General features: G+C 30.1%; 1 protein-coding gene and 1 non-coding gene across 22 annotated transcripts; both read left to right on the plus strand.

Annotated features, from left to right (window-relative positions):
* Window positions 1-12068: 12068 nt before the first annotated feature.
* On the plus strand, window positions 12069-12175 carry LOC149516803 (small nucleolar RNA R71). The gene has a single exon (XR_016345450.1). It is a non-coding gene; the product is annotated as a small nucleolar RNA R71 (small nucleolar RNA).
* Window positions 12176-20917: 8742 nt separating this feature from the next.
* On the plus strand, window positions 20918-23807 carry LOC111317079 (mediator of RNA polymerase II transcription subunit 23-like). Of its 21 annotated transcripts, XM_089765851.1 has the most exons (8): window positions 20918-21176; window positions 21269-21299; window positions 21587-21642; window positions 21732-21749; window positions 21830-21953; window positions 22626-22774; window positions 23346-23396; window positions 23471-23807. In XM_089765851.1, exons 6-8 carry the CDS (start codon window positions 22684-22686, stop codon window positions 23647-23649), a joined length of 321 nt encoding a protein of 106 aa, XP_089621977.1. In that variant the 5' UTR covers window positions 20918-21176; window positions 21269-21299; window positions 21587-21642; window positions 21732-21749; window positions 21830-21953; window positions 22626-22683; the 3' UTR covers window positions 23650-23807. The 21 variants fall into 21 exon arrangements, 16 of the variants coding, with proteins under 16 accessions (XP_089621977.1, XP_089621972.1, XP_089621974.1 ...); XM_089765846.1 differs by having other exon boundaries at window positions 20918-21299; XM_089765848.1 differs by having other exon boundaries at window positions 20918-21286.
* Window positions 23808-26442: the final 2635 nt, after the last annotated feature.

The raw sequence follows: 26442 nt of genomic DNA on the forward strand, positions 1-26442 counted from the left end.
TCCACTTTGAGCATAAACACCTTTGGTCGAATCTATCTAGTGTCCATGTAAGCTTGATCTTTTTCATTCGAGCTTATCTCCTCCAAACAAATGTAATGAAGAAATGAAAGTCCTTGTGTGCTTGAAATTGCATGAAATCCTCTTTGAATCTTGATCTAGCCAAATGGATATGTCTTAATGCAAGTGAAATTTTCCAAATGTACATGCTATGACTTAGCCAAATGATGAAAGACTCTTTTGATCATGCAAACTCTTCATTTTGGCTTAATGGATCAAGTGTTTGAAGACCAACAAGGTTCAACTACATCTTTGCATTGCATGGCCAAAAATCAACTTTACATGTGAGCTTGCATAGCCTATATAACATTCATATTACATGGTCTTAAACCCTAAAGAATCAAGAAAACATCATTAAGGCACCAAAAATCAACCAAATTTTAAAAAATTTCACCTATTTTAACTTGTAAAATCACTATATAATTAGGTGTTATTATACCCTCACACTTGAATCTTTGCAAAACTCTGAAATCAACAATACTAAAAATCACTATACATTCTCTCAAAGTCAAAAATTACATAAATTTTCATTCATGCTCTATCGCATAATACAAAGTTAATTACAAATATAAATTCACAAGAAATTCCTTCAAAAAGTAAACTCTCAGTGTTTTATGTTCTCCATACATATGCAATTAATCCATCTTCAATTCATGCATACAACTTAAGTAAAAAGAATGTAAAACATTTCATCACATTTCAACTTAAAGATAAAATAAACTTCATAGGTTCATCTTCCCATTCCCTTTCCATTAATGTTAGACTTACATACTTAAATCAAAATCAAAAGATCTTTAAGGCTTGTAATGTAAGGATTGGGTTAAGATAGGAAGAAGGAATTTTAGGCTTAATAACCCTAAACTTACTTTCTTGAAATTTCTTGGACTTTGAATTAAACATTTGAGAACTTTTCTAAACTTTTGAACTTTAAGGCATCATTTATTTATTCATTTATTTTTTGAAACACAACCTTTTTCAGCTTTATTAGGCTTTGTCTTGCTTTCATTGTTTCTTTTCTTTCATTCTTTGCACCTCTCGTTCTCCGAAATACATAAATGTGTCCAACAATATGAGTAAGCACATTTAGGTTAGGTCATAACAAAAAGAAGGGATAATAATCGAAGAAAAAGATTTTGGCTTCATTATGAGGTTAAGATAAACAAAAAAAATGATAAATATAAAGGCTCAAAATAAAGGTACTAGGGATGTCTCAAAATAGTGGGCTTAAAAAGCTCAAATGGTCCAAAGAAATGCTTAGATTATCTTTTAAGTCAAACACAGCCTAGGATTTCACCTCGAGGGGTGAGTAGATAAATTCTAAATTAATATTCATATCCTCAAACTTTCATGCAACTTAACATTTCATAAAACTTTCACAAGAATCATAAAATTTCATTGAAAAAGAATAATATCACTTACATAAAAACCATATCCAAAGAAATGCATACTTTAGAATTCATTCCAAGCTTTACCATACTCATAACTATCTTATATCATACTTAAGTCAATCTTTGAAAATCTATGCCAAACTCACTAAGTTTGCAAAATAATGAAATCTAGCATGTCAACTTGCTTTGAAAGCAAAAATGGGTCAAAATTTTCAAAAATCTTTTAAGTTCCAAAAAGCATTCTATTTTCACCCCCCCTCACACTTACTTTAAACAATATATCAATAAAATAAGTACAAAAGAAAAGAAATACTCCTTAAATTTACTTCAAGGTCGAATCTTCTTTATGATCTTCATGAGGCATTATCCTTGTAGCACTTTCATCCCTACAAAACTTAAAACACAAAAACAATTAAAGCATACCTATCCTAATAAAATAAAAACAAAGAAAACATGAAACGTTAAAGTAAAACTTGGGCTACTTCCTAAGCAGTGTTAGTTTCAGTCAATCTTGATCATCCCTAAATCGATTATTTAATCAAGTACATAACTTTCACAACTTGTTTCATTGGTTCCCCTTGGTAAATCTTCAATCAATGCCCATTAAATTAAAAGGTTACTTTTCTTCCTCAACCATAATTTCCATAGCTCCATAAGGTAAAACTTAAGTCATAATATAGGGTCCACTCTATCTTGATTTCAATTTATAAGGAAATAGTTTTAATCATAAATTTAATAGCAACACTCTTTGATCATGCTCAACGTTTTTTTTTATGATCTTTTTATCATGCCATCTATTCACTTGTTCTTTGTATAGCTTGAAGTTTTCATAAGCTCGCAATCTAAATTCATCCAACTCATTTTAATGTAGTAGCCTCCTTTCGCTAGCTAATTTCTTATTAAGGTTAAGGTTTTTTATCGCCCAATATGCTCTATACTCCAATTCCACAAGTAGATGACAAGCTTTACCGTAAACTAGTTGGTATGATGACATTGCTAAAAGGGTTTTAAATGTTGTTCTATATACCCATAAAGAATCATCTAACTTAGCAACCCAGTCTTTTATAGAGGGATTTATAATCTTCTCAAGGATCATTTTATCTCCTTATTGGAAACTTTGACTTGCCCATTGGTTGAGGGGTAGTATGCAGTAGCTACCTTATAGGTCACTCCATATTTAGTTAACAATTTTTTAAAAATCTTATTACAAAAATGGGTACCTTCATCACTTATAATAGCTCTAGGTGTACCAAAGCTTGAGAAAATATTTTTCTTCAAAAATCTAAGTACCACCTTAGCATCATTAGAAGGTGAGAGTATTGCTTTAACCAATTTTGAAACATAATCTACTATTAGCAAAATATAAAGATTCCATAAGATGACACTAATGCTCCCATAAAATCTATTCCCTAAACATTGAAGATTTCAACCTCTAGAATACTATTAAGTGGCATCTCATGTCTTTTAGTTAGATTTCCAACCCTTTGACATCTATCATACTGAGCAACAAATCTATATGCATCCTTAAATAAGGTATGCCAATAAAAACCACATTATAATACATTTGCTACCATTCTTTCCCTTTTATAGTGTCCTTCATACTTCAATGCATGGCATTGTCATGAGATACTCTCCATTTCTTCCTTAGGGACACATCTTCTTTGTACCTGGTCTTTACATTGCTTGAACAAAAAACATTTCTTGTACATAATATTTAACATCATGCAAAATTTTTTTCTTTTGTTCATAATTCAAATTAAGTGGAAGGATATTACTTATAAGGTAGTTAACTAAGTTGGCATACCATGACGGTTCTTAGATCATAAAAAGTTGTTCATCTAGGAAAGACTTCTGAATAACCTCTTCATCAATTACTTCCCTTATTATCCTTGACAGGTGATTTGCCATATAGTTTCACAACCTTCTTTTCTTTAATTTTCATATCGAATTCTTGTAAAAGCAGGATCCATTTAATCAATCATGGTTTTGCATCTTTTCTATGATCAAATATGTAATAGCAATACAATCTATGTACATAATCACTTTTGTTCCCATCTAGTAAGATATGAATTTTTCAAGGTAAAGACAACAGCAAGCAATTCTTTTTCTATTATGGAAAAATTGAGTTGGGCATCATTGAAGGTTTTATTGGCATAGTGGATAGAATGAAAGATTTTTTCTTTACATTATCCTAAGATAGCTCCCACTGCAAAATCACTTGCATCGTACATCAGTTCAAAGGATTGCTTCTAATTGGGCCATGAAAGAATAGGTGCCATGATCAACTTGTCTTTTAAAGTTTGAAATGCCTTTGCACAATTTTGGTTAAACTCCAACTTGGCATCTTTTTCTAATAGTTTGCATAATGGCTTAGAGATTTTTAAGAAATCATGGATGAATCTCTTATAAAAGCCAACGTGCCCCAAGAAACTTCTAATCTTTTTTACCAAATTTGGTAGGGATAATCTTTCATTGACATTTATTTTTGCTTGATCAACCTTAATCCCCTTTGTAAATACTTTGTGTCTAAGTATAATTCCTTCTTGCACCATTAAATGGCACTTCTCCCAGTTTAGCACTAAATTGGTCCATATTGTTAGCTTTATAGGTGAGATGGTGATCCAAGAGGGGGGTGATTGGATTTCTCCAAATTCTTCCCAAACAAATGATTTCAATATAATTGAATGAAAATTAAAACAATAAGCACTTTTGATGAAAATATAATGCTAACAATAACAATTAATGAACCTAAAATCAAATATAAACAACAATAAATTGTAAGGAGATAGCGATAGAGAAATCAAACACAAAGATTTATAAAGGTTCGATCCTTCTTTACAAGGTACTTACGCCATCTCTCTTAGTTGTCCACACCATGGTTTCAATCCACTAATTGAAGAAAATTTGTTACAGGATACAAGCTTATCTTGTACTAAATATCTATCTTTTTCTCAAGGCTTAGATAGCAACCTCTACCCTTACAATATCAAGAGGATACCTCACCTCTTATTCTCTTCCACCCTTGTATATCAAAGGTAATTTTGCAAACAATTGAACAACCTCTCTAAGGCTAAGTGTTTGCTAAGTTTAAGTACAAAAAAATGATGAATGAGCAACAAATATAATTTGGATACAATAAATACAAAGATATGGACTTTAAAGCTCTAAAAACTCTTGATTCTTTAAAAGAATGAAAATATGGCTTATTGGTTCTTGCTCTTTTGATTCATCAATCCTTTTGGTGTGTTGGAGTGCCCAATTTATAGAGAAATTGAAGAAGTAGCCATTGGGGAAGCTTGGGAAGTGAAAATAGTTGTTGAATGCCTGAAAAAAATAGCCACTGGTGTAATTCCGCCCAGACCCAATCAATCCTTTCCTTGAGGGGATCGATCCTGTCAATGGTTAGGTGGTTGTCTCCTATTTTATACTCTACTCACTAATTTGATCATATCATGCATTATATAAATCCAAATCATAAACTATTTAAAGATTTAGAAACTAGACTTAAAGAGCTTTCTATCCATATAAAATTCACCACCTAATTGATTAAGTACGAATTATAGTGAATTTTCAAATTTACCCTTTGTGCAATTTTTATGATGACTACAGAGTGTCTAGTAAAAATTCAAAATCTTTTCTTAGAATGATGTGCAATATACTCATAAATCATGCTATCATAAAATGTGCTTAGAACCTAAAAGATCAATAGTAATTAATCATAAATTCAAGCACATGCATACAAGCTTATACCAATTGTTAAAGATATGTTATGGTAAAGCATACCAATTGTTATCACAAAACAAATCAAACAAAATTGTATTATAAGATTTCTCCTCAATTTCAAAATAAGGATTAATCAATATAAGGCACACATAATTTTGCATGAGAGGTACAAGCTATATCAAGGATAGGCACATAAATATCTATGAAAAAAAAATCTTTAGCAATTTTAATATCAATTGTTACTACTTGTTAGCAATTTTATTCAACAACTTTTATAGAAAAAACATACTTTAAGCATATGAAATATTCATTCAATACATGCATAAATAGTAATCTTTCATAAGCTATCCTATCCAAACAAGAACCAAAAGCTCATATGTATATAATAAATCATAAGCACTAATGAGCAATGAGGTTTAATTATCATCATGTCATAATAAAAATTATTCAAGCATATTCCAAACATGATGAGCACATAAGCTATAGCAAAGAAATAATAAAAGTATAATTATTCAAATATATTTCAAATTATTTCAATGCATAGCAAAGTACTTAACTCAAACATATACAAGTATTCAATCATATATTTCAATCAAAATCATATAAGCATATGCAAAATGCATAAGCAATAGACCTAATTAAAAAATTATGCAAGCATTTAGGCATAATTTGGTACATGCCATCTCAATGATCTCAATCAATGAACATGTATATAAATTTCAAATTTATAATTCATAATCTATGAGTCAAATCAATTTAAAGATCAACAAATCAACATTTCTAACTCATAGGCATGTTCAAAGATTCATCTTAAACAAATATTCATGCAATGAAAACTATTAATCAAAGCAATCAAGAACTAGGCATGAATATCAATGAAGGTGAGTTAATCAATACAAGCTTTCAAAAATATTAGAACAATATCTACCAAGTGGCTTGGTGATTAATTTGTGCAATGTGTTCATATGTTCTAGCAAAAAATCATATATTTTCACATATCAAAGCAAGCATGTATATGTATCCAAACTCATACATCATGCCATAAAGTCGATACATTTACCTTTATCCATGTCAAGCTTTGTTGTTGCGCTCATTGTAGTTGAGTGAGGCTTTGAATCCTCTATTTCGCATCATTTAAGCTAGTCTTTGGGCTTGATTGATGAGGATAACATGATTTGCTTGCTATGCTTGAATTTCCAAAAATATAGGCTCATTCATGCTCATTTTAAGTTCTCCTAGCATAGACTTCGAGATATTTCTTGATAAAGGATTTTCATTAGAAGCACCAAGAAAATCAATTGATAAAAATTATACCAATTGTTCGAAAATAATTCCATATTCTAAGTCATTATAGGCAAAAAAAAATTTATTCTCTAAGCACAAGTTGCCAATTGCAAGGCAGATATACATACTTAAGCTAGAGGCCATATATCAAGTTAAGCATCAAATATCACAATATTGGCACTAAAGCTAAAGTTCTCATGTAATGTGCAAAACATGAATCCTTTCTAGATCATTTAGAAATATTGAACACAAAGAAGACATATTCAATATTCATATATATTCAATAAATCACCAAAAATATGCCAAAATAAATTTTAGGCCATATAAAAACTAAAAACTCAAGGAAAACATATTTATCATAAAAAAAATTCAAGAAAATTTTAGCATAAAAGCATAAATATGTCTACATAAATTATAGACCATAATCAACAATGATTTAAGCTAAAAATAAGCATCATAAGAAAATCACTCACTAAGTCATGTTGCAAGCATGTTAAGTAAAGCTTAATCATATTTATATAGGCACACACTTGACAAGAGTAATAGATGAACCAACAACACACATTTAAAAAAAAATAGTCCATCAATTTAAAACACAAAACAAGAGATAAAAAATTTAAGCACAAGAGCAAGCATATTACAAGGGTGTTTCACAAATTAAGAAATAAACAATTAAAGTACTTTCAAATCATAAGTATTAAGGACAAGTTGAATCAATCATCATATGAGCACATATCTTGACCAAAAACATAGATGAACAAAGAATCAATATATATCTTTTAAGCACATAAAGTTCATCAATTTGTCAACACAAAAGAAGAAATAAATCTTGAACTAATAAGGATAAAGAATTAAAGTATATTTCAAGATTAAAAAAAAAATCAAAAGATGAACAATCAAACATCAATATTTATGATTTAAGCACAAGACGATCATCAATTTCTAAAATCACAAATCAAGAGTTAAATCAATTATGTATAACACAATCAAGTTTAAAAAATTCACAATATTCAAGCATTGTAAACAAATTGAGCAATTTTAAACATCATGGTCATATTGGCATGTTTAACAATTACAAATCAATATGTATAAAAATCATAAAATCATTTTCATCATGCTAAAACCATTCAAACAAATATATTTATATAGAATACTATAGGATAAATCATTCAAAACTTAATATGTCTAGGATTTGATTTTTGCTTGAAAAAATCCTTAAAAGATCTCATAACTAGTCAAGCTCATATATATAAAATAAAATTGGTATATTCAAGATATATCAACAAAGCATATACCAATATCCATTAAGCATTCTATGTTCAACAAGAATAGGCAACCAATTTCATATTCACTTAAAATAAAAGTTTAGATGTTACCCTTCTCTATTGTGTGTCTAGAGTATTCAATCTTCAATCTCACATTGTAGCTCCTTGCTCTAGCACACCTACATGAGACAATCTCATTTGATTTTTGGTACCCAAATTGGTTTGTGTCCTTGGAAGTTAGTCACCAAGTCTCTTGTTCCTTTTCGAACCCAAACTTGCTTAATTCTAAATGAAACTTTTCTTCTAATAGGATAAGTATGCATAGTGTGACCATGAAAATTATAAAAATTGCATTTAATGATTTTAGAACTTAATGAACTCTTTAAAAGCTTTTGTTTTTCATTTATCAATTCATCAAATTTCTTTTTCAAATCAAAATTTTCTTTTTCTAAAAATTATTTCTACTTTGAAAGGTTTTTAAATCTATTTTCAACCTTTCATTTTCCTTTTCTAAAACATTTTTTGCATTCTTCAAAAGATCATTTTCAACATTCAATTTTGAAATCATTTTCTTATGTTTCAAATGCAAATTTTCAAACTCAATTACTAAATCATTATAAGCATCTTGTAACTCATTAAAAGTATAAGAATTTGAATCATAAGAGTTAGAGGTTACCTTTGGTTCCTCAATAGCCATGAGACATGATGACTGTTGGTTGGAAATTAGTCTTTCATGTAGCTCATCCAACTTCTCCATATCTCATTTGAGGTTGAGCATTTTGAGACCAAATTAAAGTTATAATCATCTAAAGCTCCATAGAGAATGCACTTGGCCTTTGCATCATCTATTATTTGCTTCATATATTTTGCATCTTTGGAAGGAGAATTAAGCCCTTTTTTCCATCACATTCCATACTCTAAAATCTTGGGCCATTATGAACATCTTCATCCTCTTTTTCCATTCATAAAATTCAAATTTATCAAACATAGGAGCTTTGAGGACTTCCTCACCATCTTGAAACATAAGTTGAGCCATAGGATCTTTACTCAAGATGGTTAAACCTACCAAAAAAAAAGAGACCAAAGCTTTGATACCAATTGTTAGCTTTATAGGTGAGATGGTGATCCAAGAGGAGGGGTGAATTGAATTTTTCCAAATTCTTCTCAAACAAATGATTTCAATATAATTGAATGAAAATTAAAATAATAAGTACTTTTGATGAAAATATAATGCTAACGATAACAATTAATGAACTTAAAATCAAATATAAACAACAATAAATTGTAAGGAGATAGGATAGAGAAATTAAACATAATGATTCATAGAGGTTCGGTCCTTTTCCACAAGGCACCTACATTTTCTTTCTTGGTTGTCCACACCAAGGCTTCAATCCACTAATTGAAGAAAAATTCTTACAAGATACAAGCCTATCTTGTACTAAATCTCTATCTTTTTCTCAAGGCTTAGATAGTAACCTCTACCCTTACAATATCAAGAGGATACCTCACCTCTTGTTCTTTTCCACCCTTGTATATCAAAGGTAATTTTGTAAACAATTCAACAACCTCTCTAAGGCAAAGTGTTTGCTAAGTTTAAATACAAGAAAATGATAAATGAACAACAAATATAATTTAGATACAATAAATACAAAGATATGGACTTTAAAGCTTTAAAAACTCTTGATTCTTTGAGAGAATGAAAATATGGCTTATTGGCTCTTGCTTTCTTGATTCATCAATCCTCTTGGTGTGTTGGAGTGCCCAATTTATAGAGAAATTGAAGAAGTAGCCGTTGGGGAAGCTTGGGAAGTGAAAATAGCCATTGAATGCATGAAAAAAATAATTGTTGGTGTGATTTCGCCTAGACCCGATTGATCCCTTCCTTAAGGGGATCAATTGGTTCAAGTTTTATGCCATTTCATGCTTAAAAAACATGACCCGATCGATCCCTTCCATGAGGGGATCGATCTTGTTAATGGCTGGGTGGTTGTCACCTATTTTGTACTCTACTCACTAATTTGATTATATCTTGAGTTATATAAATCCAAATTACAAACCATTTGAAGATTTAGAAACTAGACTTAAAGGGCTTTCTATTCTTTAAAATGCATCACCTAATTGATTGAGTTTGAATTATAATGAATTTTCAAATTTACCCATTGTGCAGTTTTTCTTACAACTGTAAAATGTCTAGCAAAAATTCAAAATCTTTTCTTACAAAATTTAGATTTAGATTTTGTTTAATCCATTAGAAAGTAGACTCCAAGAGCTTTCCAACCATATAAAATTCAAATATTAAAACTTTGTGAATTAATACAAAAAAATAAAATAAGTTCAATGTTGAAAAACTTTGTTCTTGTAAAACAGCTTTCTTAAGTTAATCTTTTTCCCAAAACCAATATTATCAAAATTGTATTAAGTCCAAAATAAGTAAATTCACTTTAAAAACAACAATTGGACTTTCATTTAAGCTCAAATAAATAATCTTTAAAGATATATTTGGTTTGAGAAATATGAAACCAACAAAGGTTTCTTTAAACTTTGAAAATCATATTATTTATTTAGTATCAAAATACAAAACTTAAGAAAATGTACTAAATAAATCTTTTTCAAAATTTTGATCAAGTTTATTTATCTTTAATGTTTTGTCATTTCAAAATAAGGATTAATTCAAGGCTAGCACATATTCACCTTTAAAGTACCTTAGATATAAATCGACAAGACATAAGTCAAAATTATCTCTAAAGACTAAGAAGTCATCCATAAATACCTCCAAAATATCTTCCACCATGTCTAAGAAAATTGCCATGATACAACATTGAAATCTTGCAAGGGCATTACAATGGCCAAAAGGCATTCTTCTAAAAGCAAATGTGCCATAAGGACAAGTAAAAGTGGTTTTTTTTTTTGTCTTACGGGGTGATGGTTATTTGATTATAATCGAATTAGCCATTAAAGAGGCAGTAATACGCTTGTCTGGCCAACCTATCAAGCATCTGCTCCATAAATGATAATGAGAAATGATCTTTGTGAGTTGCTTTATTCAATTTCTATAATCCATGCAAACCTTTCATCTAATAACTATTCAAGTTAGAATCAACTCATTATTCTCATTGATGACCACTGTTATGCCTCCCTTTTTTAGTACACATTAAATTGGGCTTACCAATGAACTATTCGAAATATGATAAATGCTTCTCGCATCTGACCACACCACTTTATAACTTTTTTTTACTACTCATTTCATAGCAAGATTCAAATGTCTTTGTTGTTCAATTGTTGCCTTGTAAACATATTCCAATAAGATCTTATGCATGCATATGGTGGGACTAATACCTTTAATGTTTGTTATCAACCAAGTAAATGCCTTTTTATGTTTTTTCAACACTGCTAACAACTTATCCTCTTGCTCCCTACTCAAGGTTGTAAAGAGGACAACCATGAAAGTAGATGCTTCGCAAAGGAACTCATACCTAAGGTGAAACGACAATGGCTTCAACTTCAAAACTAGGGGTTCCTTAACGGATGGTTTGAAACTTAAATTAGCTATTTTTACTTTGCAATATGGTTTTTAGCACAATTTTATGAATCTAACTTCCTTTCAATTTGCTCAAACATTTACATCTTTAGATGTCTTCATGTTGAAAATTTTTTTTTGATCATGCACTCTTATTGTCAGTTCCCCTTTTTACATATTGATTATGACCTTTCTAACCCTTAAAAAAAGGGTCTCCCTAATATAACTAGTACTTTGACACTTTTGTTGACATCTAAAACCACAAAATCAATTGAGAACTTTAGTTTTCCCACTCATACCATTAGATTTTCAACTATACCCTCAGGATGTTTGATAAACCCATTGGCTTATTGGATAGTCATCATGGTTGGTTCAGGATTTACCTCACCAAGTTTCTTGAAGATAAAGCATGACATTAATATTTGCCCAATATCATATAATGCTTTATCAAAATATTGATTACTAATAATGCAAAAAGTAGTAATAGTCCTTTGATCCCTAAGTTTTGGTGGAATTTCTTTATATATAATGGTGCTACATTCTTGAGTCACTACTACAATTTCATAGTCCTCTAAATGCCACTTCTTGGACAAAATCGCTTTAAAAAACTTAGCATACTTAGGCATACATTCTATGGCTTCAGCAAAAGGAATGGTGACTTGTAGGTTTTTTAATAACTCAACAAATCTGACAAATTGTCTTTCCTCTTTTAGCCACTAAAATCTTTATGCAAATTAACTTTCCTTTTTTTTAGTGCAATGTTTCGAATCTAAAGTGGTTTTCATGGATGGAGTGAGACCATTGTAAAAGATTTGTATCTAAAGCCATTGGAGAAGGTCATGGTGTAGGCACTTTTTTAGCAATTCTTTAAATCTCTCCCAAGCATCATATAGATTTTTTCCTCCCACTTGTATGAATATAGTGATTTCATTCCTCAATTTGGTAGTTTTGGTTGGTGGAAAGAACTTAGCTAAGAATTTATGCACTAAATCCTCACAAGTTATAACGAAGCTAGATATTAGTGAAGACAACCAACTCTTCGCCTTGTCCCTAAGAGAAAAAAAAATCTTAGTCATATTGCATCATTTAAAACACCATTGTATTTGAAAGTATCACACAATTTTAAGAAATTAGATAGATGAAGTTTAGGGTCATCGCTTGGTAGCCCTCTAAATTATACAAAAATCTAGACCATCTAAATTATTAAAGGCTTAATCTAGAAGTTGTTTGCTTGAATGGATGGCCTCTGAATGAATGGTTGGAAACCATCTTGATTAGGGATTGCATAATCCTTCAAGGTTCTTTATCCTTCACTATATGTAGTTGTCACTAGTGTAGGTGCAAGTGGTGTTAATTGCTTTTCCCTTCAACATTAAAAGTACTTTCAATCTCTTAATCAACTAAAGCTAAGTCACACTTTTAGATCGTGCATACAAATAAGAAAAGATCAAAATAAATAAAAACAAATGAAAATAAATGTTTAGATTATAAAAGAGTAGAGATTCCTTATTGATATTGAGTCGAAACACCACTATAATCTTCGACAACGATACTAAAAACTTGACTATCTATTTTTGTAATAACTGTAAGTGCATAGATCAAATTAAGTAATAAAGTGATAAGTATTAGAGTATCATCTCCCATAAGGATTATAGAATGAATTGGTAGGTGGATTCAAGTACCAAAAGTAAAAGTCTAAGCTGTTATATCTAAATGAATGAATACTTAGAGTGAATGGCGAAACAAAGAAAAAGAAAGATTGAAAATAATATAAGCCTAGATCTTACTCACTCAATTGTCACTTGGTAAGCAAAAGATGGTGGCCAAATGAATATGATTTAAAACTTGGAAACAATGAATAGAGTGGAAGCATAAGGAAAAGTTTAGGGCAAAGTACTTGAAAATAAAAAATTAAGATGAAAAAGTAATTATGGCCAAAACCTATATTGCTTAAACGAAAGACTTGAAAACAAAGATTGTATGAAACCAAAAATAAAATGAGAATATGAAAGTGATTGTCGAAACTTTGAAGTAACAAAACAATATTAAAACAAAAAAAATTTGCATAAAAGCTTTAAAGAAAACTAAAGGTTGAATGCAAAAGTACTTTTATTAAAAGAAAGTTTAGAAAACAATTTTATTATTAGCAAATTTGTCATCTAAGCTAATAACTAAGAAAACTAAGAAAACTTTTAAGAGAAAACTAAAGAGAATTAGGGGAGCAGAATGGTTAGAAATGGGATTTTTTTGCAAGTGAAAAGACCTAGCCTATTTGTAGGCATAGGTTTAACTATAGGGGATAAGATTACAAGAGTTTAAATTTAATTCAAATGCTTAAAGATAAGGTTCATCTTAATCATCAAGGAATTTGGCCAATCAAATATTCTTCATGCTTAAGAGGCTTAGTTGAACAGGGATCTTAGGATACCATATGGGTTGTTTGATCTTGCTTGGAGTCCATCATGCTTCAATCTCCTTGTTCTAACCTTGAATTGATCCTTATTTTAAAATGACAAAACATTAAGCTAAATAAACTTGATCAAAATTTTGAAAAAGATTTATTAAGTACATGTTCTTAAGTTTTATATTTTGGTACTAAATAAATAATTTGTTTTTCATAATGTAAACAAACCTTTCTTTGTTTTTATATTTCTAAAACTAAATCTATCTTTAAAGATTATTTATTTGAGCTTAAATGAAAGTCCAATTCTTGTTTTTAAAGTGAACTTATTCATTTTAGACTTAATACAATTTTAATAATATTAGTTTTGAGAAATAGATTAACTTAAGAAAGTTGTTTTACAAGAACAAAGTTTTCCAATATTGAACTTGTTATATTTTTCTGTATTAATTCACAAAGCTTTAATATTTGAATTTTATATGGTTGGAAAGCTCTTTGAGTCTACTTTCTAATGGATAAACAAAATCAAAATCCAAATTCTCTAACAAAAAGATTTTGAATTTTTACTAGACACTTTGTAGTTATTTAAAAACTTTATAAGAGATAGTTTTAAAAATTCACTATAATTCGTACACAATGAATTAGATAATGAATTTTATATGGACAAAAAGCCCTTTAAGTATAGTTTCTAAATCTTTAAGCAATTTTTTATTTGGATTTGTATAACTTAAGATAAGATTAAATTAGTGAGCAGAGTGCAAAATAGGAGACAATCACCTAGCTTTGACAGAATCGATCCCCTCAAGAAGGGATTGATTGATTTTTTACCTATAATGCATCTTTTTGCTCTAGGTTAAAGAAAGAATCGATCACCCTATGTAAAGGATCAATCAACCCCTTGATAGAATCGATCCCCTACATAAAGAGATTGATCGAGTCGTGCATTTGCAAGGCGTGAAATGGCATAAAACATGAACCAATCAATCCTCTTAGGGAAGGGATTGATCGAGTCTACCCAAAAGCATCTCCAACTACTAGTTTATCATCCTTCAATGGTTATTTTCTCTTTCCTAGCTTCCTCAATGGCTAGTTTTTTAATTTCTTTATATATTGGCCATTCTAACACACCAAGCAGATTGATGAATCAAGAGAGCAAGAACCAACAAGCTATATTTTCATTCTCTCAAAGAACTCAAGAGTTTTAAAGCTTTAAAGTCTATATCTTTGTATTTATCATATCCAAATCATATTTGTTATTCATTTTATCATTTTCTTGTATTTAAACTTAGCAAACACTTAACCTTAGAGAGGTTGTTCTATTGTTTGTAAAATTACCTTTGATATACTATGGTGGAAGAGAACAATAGGTGAGGTATCCTTTTGAGAGCTTTATAGTGAGATTGGGTAAAATACTATAAAAGGTAAAGATTTCTATCTTAAGTTTAGAGAGAAAAAATAAGTTTGTATTTTTAATTCAAGATTAGTGGATTGAAGTCTTAGTGTAGACAACCAAGAAAAGAGGACGTAGGTCCCTTATGGAGAATGACCAAACCTTTATAAATCTTTATGTTTGATTTCTCTATCCTTATCTTTTTATTTTCATTATTGATTATATACACTTCTAGATACATAAATTTATTGTTATTTGCATTATATTTTGATATTGGTTTTAATTTCAAATCAATTATTTTGAAATCACTGTTTGGGAAGAATTTAAAAAAATCCAATTTACCCCCCTCTTGGATCACCATCTCACCTAAAAAGCTAACACCTTGGTAGGTTCAACTAAGTAGGATTACAAGACAATGTTGTTAAGTTTGACCCAAACTTTTGTAATTCAAATAGCTAAAATCTTTCTCCATGTATAACTCTTCAAAGGGTAAGCAAAAGAGTCTTCCTTGAGCACAAACACCTTTGGCCAAATTTATCTAGTGCCTTTGAGAGCTTGAACTTCTTCATTTGAGCTTATTCTCCTCCAGTCGAATGTGATGAAAAAAATGAGAGTCTTTGTGTGCTTGAAATTGCATGAAAACCTTTTTGAATCTTGATCTAGCTGAATAGATACATCTTAATGTAAGTGAAATACTCTAAATGTACATGCTATAACTTAACCGAATGCTGAAAGACTCATTTGATCATGCAAACTCTTCTTTTTGGCCAAATGGATCAAGTGTTTAAAGGCCAACAAGGTTTGGCTACATCCTTACATTTCATGGTTGAAAATCAACTTTGCATGTGGGCATGCATAGCTTGCATGGAAATCATATTCCATGATCTTAAACCCTAAATAATCAAGAAAACATCATTAAGGCACCAAAAATTAACCAAATTTTAAAATTTTGCAACTATTTTAACATGTAAAATCATTATATAATTAGGTGCTATTAGTGCACTTGGTTGTATGACTAGTTGCTAAACATAAGGATTTTGACATATGATATTTATGGATGGATGTTAAGGTGGGTACATTGGATAAGGATTGTATGGGGTAAAACCTTCAACTTTTTACATTTGATGCATTATAGCTTGAACATCTCATTTTTTTCTTTTTTTTCTTTTTTTGTTGTAGCTTTTTTCTTTGCATTAGTTGCATCATCTCTTTCAAGTTTCCCATTCTTCCTGGTGTTTTCAATTATTTTCCTAAAAATCACCATATCAACAAAATTCTTGATGGTGTTCCTAATCATCTGTTTATAATAAGGAGTTTTAAGAGTATTGACAAACAAATTTGTAGTCTCCTTCTCAATGAAAAATGGTTGGACCTAAGCAACAACAACCCTCCATGTCAGACATATTCTTTGAAGCTTTTAAAATCTTTTTTCTCCATATTTGGCAAAGATAACTAATCTTGAGCCTAATCTATAATATGCTTATATTGAATAATGAATGCCCTTGCCAATTCTTTCCAAGAATAAAGTGGGTTATGTTTAATTAAACATACTACCTAGCAGTAGAGCTAGTGAGACTATCTTAAAACATATGGATCACAAACTTTTCATCATGGCTATGAACAATTAATTTATGGTAATACATAGTAACATGAGTCATAGGTAATTTTGTCCTATTATACTTTTCAAATTCAAAAACCTTGAATTTAGGCGGAATTACCACACTAGGTACCAAGCACAGCTCAAATGCATCCATAGAGTCACAAAAGTTTATTCTTTAGGCTACCCAAATTCTTTTCTTTATTAAATTCATATTTTAAATGGATGAGTCATCTGTGGCATTAAAAATTCTTATTGTTAGTTTTTCTTGTTCGTTAGGGTCATCCAAACTAGGAACTTGAACATGATCAAATGCTTTCTTACTAATGGTAGGATTAGTGTAAGTTTGGAACAATCCTTGGGAAGTATGGAATGATCTTTGGGGAGTTACAGATAGTATTCCAAGATATGGATATAGATATGCCTAGAAAAAAGAAGCTATTATGCTTGTGCCCTTTAAGATATTTGGACTTGGTATAGGCTAAACCTAAGAGAAGAATATAAGAGGTCCTCAACATCTTGGAATGGATGATCTTACAAACTGAGAGATTTTTCAATGACTTTTCCTTTGTTTATCTTATTGAGCATCTCTCATAATCTTTTCTAACTCTCCTTTGATTTCTATTTAGGCTTTTTCAACCTTTTCAATTCGACTAACTTGTTCTTACTCCATAAGCTTTGCTTACACTAAATGTTATATGGATGTCAGGTAGGCTACTCGGGATTTTTTTATGATTGAGCTATCTTTAAACCTTTTGTTGCCACAATTAGAATGATAGTTACATAGATATTCAAGCTAAGATTCATCCTATATGCATGAATGTACAAATAAATGCATGCATTGAATGTTAGCAATTTAATGATGCATGAAAGCTTTGAATGAATATACGCACAAATCTAATGATGCATAAATGAATGTGTTAATGTTTGCCACTTAATAATAAATGACTAAATGAATGTGTGCATTAATGTTCACCACATGATGATTTAATGATGCATGTGTTAATTTTTGGCACATAATAATAATGAATGAATGAAGTAATAAATGCATTTAATAATTTAATGGTGCATGATTGCATGTACTAATGTTTGGCATATAAAAGCACACAATAATGATGAATGAATGAAGGAATAAAAGCACATAATAATTCAATGATGCATGAAAGACTAAATAACAACAAGGTCTTTTCAAATTTATCATAGAATTCATACAAATGACATTGGAAATGTCTTTTCATGTGTCCAAACTTGGGCAACATGTTAAATAATGGGTGGATATGGTTATAACCTAGGGTTAACTTTTTATGGTTCACTACATGCTTAGTTTGGATTCTTTAAACTAAAATGTCTCCAAATTGTCTCTTACTGTCATTCATGTAAGACTAGTAAGGTATTCTAATCCTCACCCCTAACATGCTACAAGCAAAAAATGTTCAATTTTAGTGAGAGTGATTGGCTAGCCATTTTTGAGGTTAACACTTCACAAAACTTAGGTACTTTACCCTATCCTAAAAAGGATAAAACTGAGGTGTAAAGTTTATGCTATGTACATGTATGTGCTAATGTGTGTAAAAGAACAACTCATTAAATGCCCAATAATTGTATACAGAATTAAATGAAAAACAACAAAATAAAAATTAATATACAATTAAAAAATCAAAACCATTCAATCAAAACATAATGTAATATAAAAACAATTACTAGCTTTACTTTCAAAAGTCTTCAGTGGAGTTGTTAAACTATTATAATGTCCAAGTTCGAAAATTCAACCATTAGATACAAAACTAGGAGTCATCACCAAATTTTTTTTTTAATTAGATGTGATTGGTCACCTAATAAATCTATCCTTTTAAAGAGGTCTAAAGCTTCACTAAAGGTCCCTAAAAAAGTAAGTTTTGGTCTACGTTTTAAATTTAAGTTTGAGAGTAAAGTTACGTGTGGGAAAGATTTAACACCGCACAATACCTATTCTAAAAATAGTGCCAATTAATCTTATATTATCCTAATATTGGTCTTAATTTAATGGTTTTATTTATTTATCTTTACTGTTGATTATTAATTAATCTAAATTTTATTTTATAAAAATTCTTTTATTGGAAAATTCTAAAAAGTCCTCCCAATAAGCTTGATAAAATTAATTTAAAAAATTCCTCACTTATGAATTCTTAAGGTGATCATTATTATGTTTCCTACTTAATTTCATTATAGGAATTCAACTTACAATTAAAAGTTATTATTTATTTAAATTTATTTTAGAAAAAATAAATATAATTCCATACATTAGAAAATCTCCAAAAAAAAAAAAAATCTTTCCAATATGCTTGGTAAATTTGGAAAGATTCCTCACCTAAAAATTCTCGAAATGATCACCTTCATGTTTTCCTCTTAATTTTATGACAGGGAGAATTTTATTTATGATTTAGTTAATTAAAGTTATTTAAATTACATGATAAAAATACAAAAAAAATCAATTCATTAATTATTATCTAACCTATATCTTTTTTTTTTTACCTATAAAATAATTAGAAACATTCCTAAATTGAAGAATTTAAATCTATACAAAAAGAAACAAATAAACAAGTAAAATATATATAATAACAAAGAAAATAAATAAATAAAAAGCAATCAAAACTAAAAAAAAAAAGTAAAAATAAAATAAACAAAATTATAAAAATGAAAAAAAAAAAGTGGGTCGACTTATAACTGCGAGAAGACACACAAGTTATCAGGTTAGATGCGCATACCTTCTACCTTAAACGATAGCATTTCTTTAATGCTATAAAAGACCAAAATTTTTTGAATCCTTACTTTCCTTGACTACTTCTCTCACTAGAGTGCCAAACCTTTGCCTTCTCTAAACATTCAACCAAAAAACCAAAGAAATCTAGAAACCGCCGCTAATACCAGATTCTTATTGCCGCCATCTACGCCATACATTGTCCCTCATCAAAAACCTAATACCAAAAGAAATCTCTTTTCTAAAAAATCTCAACCTTTCCTTCCTCTTTTTCAAATCCAAATTCTCTAAAGCTCTATAGTCACGCCTAAATCTAAAACCAAACCCAATAATTCCTCCACAAAAAAAAAAATTGAAAAACACCTTTAGCTATTGTTTAAAACTCCAAAACCACCTACTAAATTATACTTTTCTTCTGCTTGAACTAGAAATCCGAGAATACCTCAATCTCAAACAAATGCAAAACCAATACCCATTACTAGAACAATTTTTTTTTTTTTTTGCAAACTCTTGTGATTTGCTTGTGTTTTATTGCTGTCTGTTTATCATGGCTATTGTTGCATATTTTATTCTTGTTGCATAGTATGAATTGAAATTATGATTTTTCTAGGCTTCTTACAACTGGAATTTTGGCCGATGGTTGTAATTAAAATTGTGGATGAATTCTGGTTTTTCTTTTTTTTTTTTTTTTCAATGTGTTTTTGGTGATCAAATTTTATAGGGAATTAATCCCAATTCTAAGATGACTAAATCAGTAGGAATTTTAATCTTAATAAAAATTAATCTTCTTACTCCATTCAATTTTCTCATTTTGTAAAAGATTCAATTCAAAACAATTTATTGTTCTTATATCATTGAAGTTTTGGTGCATGAGAGAGTCTTTGATTCACCATGACTCAATCCAAAAAAACTCTATTCCTCAAGAATTTAAAATCGAACCCCTTTTGTTTCTTCTCTTAGATTTTTCAAAATTTCCTTTTTTATTGAAAATAAGAAAGTAAATAATAAAAGATCAAGAAATTAAAATGAAACAAAAAAAAAAAAAACAAAGAACAAAAAAAAGGATAAAAATGGATCAAACATTTGAATTAGATTTACCCTTATTAGCTAATTAAAGCCTAAAACTAAAAGTGAATTTCAGGGCTCAAAAATATTTTAAAATACCTAAAATAAAATGAGATGTTTACATAATATTGTTATGTACCTCATATGTGTGTATAAATATATTTATATTGTTATAAACAAAAATCATGTTTGAAGCGTAGAATTATTAATAAGATAAGATGATAATCAATTTATATCAAATTTAATTTGTATTTAAATATACAAATAAAGATTATAAGTATGATTAATATCTTTTTTGCATGTAATTATTCAATTCTCTTTAAATGAAAAAAAATATTTTTAATTTATAAAATTAAATTTATATATTTAATTATATTTTTAAAAATTATATTAATAATTTTTTTTTTAAATCTCGTTTCATGTTTCAAATTGTCACGTTTTTTTTTTTTTTGAAAAATCTCTTTGTCTCACTCTCACAACTCTCCATCTCTTCGATCTCTCTCACTCTTCACTTTTTTTTTTTTGAAATCTCTCTCACTCTCACTCTGATCACTCTCCATCTCTTCGATCTCTCTCACTCTCTGCACTGTCTTCGATCTCTCTTCGATTGCTACAAACTCTGCTACAATCTCTGCTACAGACTACCAATCTCTGCTACAAGCTTGATTTGCTAAAACTTCGATTTCCTCTGCTTGTAGCTAGTTAAACACGATTTCCTCTGCATTTCTTCGATTTCGAGCTAATCACTCTCTGTAAATCACTTTTTTCATCTATTGTTTTTCAAATCCGACTAATCTTTTCTTAATTTTTTAAAATCCCTAATTTTTTTCCTCTCTAGTTTCAGCTCAATCGTTGTGCTAAAGTTCGTCAATGCCGTACTTCCTCTCTTTCTTCATTTTGATTCTGATTTTGTAATGAACGATATGTTTTTGTGTATATGTTTGCTAGAGTTATTTGGTTCAAATTAATGGTGTCTGAGTTGTAAGAAGAGGATTTGGCTTATGCTGCAGTAGTAGAAATTGTGTAGATTGAAAATGGAAAGGGTGTATCACATGGGTTTCCTGTCAACTGCTAATATCTGTTGATATCTCAATGGCTTTATAGTCACAAAATTCATGTAAAATTTAGATACTGAAATTTGATGCTTTTGCTCATGTTGCAGCCACTGAACTTGTTACCAGATCAATTAGAATGATGATGGAATCAGGCTGTGAAGAGGTACACGAATTTTTATTACTTGTCTTACTTCATCAAATATTTATACAATGGTGGATGTATTACTTCATCACATTCATATGGAGCTTCAGCATGGGCATTCCTTGCAGGTTTTCTAGCCATTTTCTCCGTAGTTTCATTAACTAAATTATTGTTTTGTTAAGTATTTCACCCGAATTGCCTTTTCCAGGACCTTATATTGAAAACTTGTGCAAACCTTGCCTTTTTTGTTTGGACCCATGAGCTAATTCCTGGATATATTGCTTCTAGCACTCAGTGACTGTGATGATGATCCCCATGCCCTGTGTATTGTGGTATGCTCCGCTGAAATATTTTACTACTTTTCTCATGAAACTTTTGTTCATATATGCAGTTGTCTGAATTGATTGTTGTGCATAACAATTGGCCTCATATAAGTTCCTGTCTTTGTCGTAGTTTTGTTTCTGGTCTCAATCCTCAGGAAGCATGACTAACTTGGTCATCAATGAGCAGTAGCAATGGTTTTTGAAGTCTTGTATTATACATGAATTTAACTGGCCTTTTATCCTTCTCTTTGGATCTTTAATATGGAGACTACTATTTTTTTTTATTACTGTCTATGAGGAATCTGTAACTTTTTTACTGCAACTTTGGTCTTTTGCAAGGCCTTTTCTTTAATACTGAGTAGCATCGTACTTTAATGTCATTGAGTCAGATTATTGTGTTCACATGAGGTTCTGATAGCAGTTCGTTTACTTCCTATATTTTTCTTTTATTCTTCTATCTCGACTCTTGATTTCATTTTCATTCTCCATTATACCATGCTGACTATTTATTTGATGTCATCTTGGAGATTTTTGAAATAAATTAATTTTTATCTTGCTTGAGTTTATCTAAAAGTTTGTAAAGTTTAATGCCGCAGATTCTTACTACTTCTAATTAAGGTAAACTCTTGACTTGTTATTGTTACTGCATTGATGTTCTGATAACATAATTATAAATTGCAGATAAGCCTACTTGACGGGCAAGAACTTCAACAAAAGGTGAAATTATATTGTTTGAGTCATGGGCCTCTTGAGCATTGGCTTTACACTGGAATGTTTAAGCGCACTGACTTGCAAATGGCCCTTCGCAATCATCTCTCATGGAAGGACAGGTGAAATTTTTTTTGAAACTTGAAACACTCCAAGGTGGAGTCTAAAATTTTATTTATCTGGTGATATGTAGAGCGTTGTACTTAAACTAATATATACACTAATATATAATATATATGGTTAGGAATGGATTATGCTATGTGCCCTGTTGAGATAGATACTTAGTAGAGTATGTTGCTCTGTATTTTCTGTTTTGTTATTGATGTTTAGCATTATAATTGACACTGCTCTTTCTACGCTTTACAGGTATCCTACATTCTTCGATGATATTGCAGCACATTTGCTTCTAGTCATCCCATTAATTGTTTACAGACTTATTGAGAATGATGCTACTAACCAGCTGACAAGATTTTGGTGATGTGTTCTCTATTTTTAGCTTACACCCGTTAAGATTTACATTTGTTTGTGACATTCTTGCATATTTCCATGGTCATCTACCTGGAAAACTCATTGTTCAAATATTGAATGTATTAGATCTTAGCAAGGTAATTACACTTTCTGCTCCCTGCTCTTTCCATTTACCTTGTATACCCACTGGTTTCTCGAAGCTTATTGGCTTCAAATTTGTTTCAGATTCCTTTTTCCGAATCATTCCTGCAGCACATTGGTTCATCAAATCCTACGGTATGCCCACCTCCAGAATATTTTGCAACTCTTTTATTGGCTTTTGTGAATAATGTAATACCCCCATTAAACAGCAACTCAAGAAGTGGACCAATGGGAGATGCTTCCAATAATTCTGTCTGTGGTCCGCATAACAAAGCTGCAGCAACACCGCAGTCTGGGCCAGCAAATGCTTCTGAGGGTCAAAAAGCATTCTATCAATTTCAGGACTCTGGGACATAGTCTCAGCTGGTTCTCGAACCAGATGTCATAGAATTTCTCTCTTCCAATATCTGCTTCTCAGATTGTGTCATCTCTAGTTCAAATTGTTGTTAACATACAACCAACACTGATTCAGTCAAGGCCTGTGAATTCCCATAATTTGTTTTGTGTTGAATTCTAATATCAAATACTGAAAATGAGCGTGGTTAATGTTGTGTTTCTGGTTGTACTCTCACTAGCTCTGGTTCTCGGTTCAATGTGTTCAAGCAATATGTTTTCCATGTGTACAACACTAACAATAAGGACAAACCTTATAAATTGAAGATGAACAAGTTTGTAGACATAACAATAACAACTAAAGGGATTTGGCATTTTTTTCTTTTTGGGAATATGAAAAATTTATTAAAAAAATAGACTGTTAAGGGGAGTTATAAGTGATAATATAGTTCACTTAATAAATATAAAAATTTAAAATAAAATGTGATTTTTATTAGCATTTTAAAAAGCATTTAAAAGCTTTTTTACTTATAAAAGTAATTTAAAGTGTTGTAAAAAGTCATATTGACAAATACATGTATAACTTTGGCATAAGTGGTTTGATTGTTGGAAAATTTTCACTGACATTTATCTAAATGATGGTCAACCGGCAGTTAAATAACTATCGGCAATAATAATATCAACACTTTTTTAAAATTTTTATAGGGACTTATAAGTGTTAGTAAAAATAAATTTTCTTCTTATGTGATCTTTCAAACATCCTTTACAGGGTAATTAATATCCCAATACCAATATCTTTTAGGAGATTTCTATGCATATACAAATTGTCTATCATGCTCGAAATACTCAATTGCTAGATTTCATTCAAGTTAGCAAGGTTGCATCATAACCTATGTGGGGAAAATATCAAGTGGGGTATGTATCTCTTTTTTATGGTCAAAATTGATGGTGATATCCATCTAGATTTATGGTTTAGGTAGGATCAAAGTTTTGAATAGTTTCATCTTGTTCTCAAAGTTTTCCACATGTCACCCATGATTCAGTAATTAGGGCAATGAATTCTTTAGTTGAAATTTGTATTAGGATGTTGATGCATTTAGAGATTTTGTTTGCGGTTTCAAACTTGACAAAAACACTTTCACTAGAGTTGCACATTGGTAGATTTGTGGCATGATCATAGATTTTGTATGCCATCTAATAGTGGCCTGTTGTTTTATGCTATTTTCATCTGTGTTCTAACAATTTGAATTTGGACTTTGAGAGCATCCAAGAGAATGGGGTCATGGAAGGATATGTAGTTTGAAAATACTATGCAAAATAGTTCTTGCATTGAAAGTTGTTTAAAAAATTCTTAGGACAACAATTTTGTTCTTTGAATCTTTTGCTAAGATGAGGGATAAGGAAAGTAGAGATCTTAATGGCATTAGATGCATCAAAAGCATTGACGAAAGACTTTTAGTAAAAGATAAGGAGATTAAAAAGAGATAGAGAGATTATTTTGATAATCCTTCTAATACCAATTTTGAGCATGATATGGTGGGTTGAACAAACCTTTTCAAGATATAAATCATCCGTATAAGTGTAATATTAAAAGCTACAAGGTTAAAGAGGTTTTGAGAAGGATGAGATTAAAAAAAGTTGTAGGATCAGATGGAATCTCGATTGAAGTTTGGAAATGCTTGGATAAAATAGGAATAAAATGATTGACGGATCTTTTCAACAAAATTTAATGTATCCAAAAGATGCCAAAAGAATGGAGGAATAGCACTCTTATGCCTTTATATAAGAATAAAGGTGATATACAAGATTGTTCAAACTATCGAGGAATAAAACTTATGAGTCATATTTTGAAACTTTGGAAGAGAGTAATTGAATGTAAGTTGCGACTTAATATCACTATTTTCAAAAATCAATTTGGGTTTATGCCAGAACGTTCCACAACAAAGGCGATCCACCATTTAAGGCTTTTATTAGAGGGTTTTCAAGTGAGAAAAAAAGATCTATATATGGCATTTATTGACTTAGAAAAAGCATATGATAGAGTTTTTCGAGAGGTGCTTTGATAGGCCTTAATGAAGAAAAGTCCCTTTAAAGTACATCAATATAGTTATAGATATGTATGAAGGAGTGGTAAAGAATGTGAAGACAATTAGGGGCATGACAAATAGTTTCCCTATTACCTCAGGATTACATTAAAGCTTAGCAGTAAGTCTTTTCCTTTTTGCATTAGTTATAGACGAGTCCATTGGACGCATCCAAGATAAGATGTCATGTTGTATATTATTTGCCGATAATATAATCTTAGTTATGGAAACTTATGATGCCCATAATGCGAAATTAGAATTATGGAGAAGTACATTGAAGCCTAGAGGTTTTAAATTGAGTAGATCTAAAGTTGAATATATAAAATGCAAGTTTAGCAATCACAAGAAAGTGGGTACTAATGTGATTAAATTAGATGGTAAGGGATTACCAAAAAGTAGCTAGTTTTGACATTTGAGATCAATTATTCAGAATGATACTGAGATAGAAGCAGATGTCAAATAAAAGATTCAAGTAAAATGGGCAAAGTGACAAAATGTGTCGAGTGTGTTGTGTAATCGTAACATCTCTTTAAAGTTAAAAGCAAATTTGTTTAAAGCAACTGTAAGGCTTGCATTACTATATAAAACTAAATGTTAGGCTGTTAAGAAATAATATGAAAAGAAAATGAACATAGTGGAGATAAAGATGCTTAAATAGATGTTTAGTAAGACTAGAAGAGACAAAATTAGAAATGAAAATATTCTAAAAAAATTAGGAATAATCCGAATTGAATAGAAGATGAGAGAGGGTTGTTTGTAAGGGT

The sequence above is a fragment of the Durio zibethinus genome, chromosome 9 (genome assembly GCF_047325235.1).
Source record: "Durio zibethinus cultivar Kanyao isolate XHJ-2024 chromosome 9, ASM4732523v1, whole genome shotgun sequence".
Lineage (NCBI taxonomy): Eukaryota > Viridiplantae > Streptophyta > Magnoliopsida > Malvales > Malvaceae > Durio > Durio zibethinus.

What these genes read in the sequence shown, in the direction of transcription:
- LOC111317079 (XM_089765841.1), top strand. Translation starts at nt 22,684, where the DNA reads ATGGGCCTCTTGAGCATTGGCTTTACACTGGAATGTTTAAGCGCACTG. An exon ending in CATCTCTCATGGAAGGACAG is followed by an intron (nt 22,775 to 23,345) that starts GTGAAATTTTTT and finishes AATTTGTTTCAG; the next exon opens with ATTCCTTTTTCCGAATCATT. An exon ending in TTGGTTCATCAAATCCTACG is followed by an intron (nt 23,397 to 23,470) that starts GTATGCCCACCT and finishes CCCATTAAACAG; the next exon opens with CAACTCAAGAAGTGGACCAA.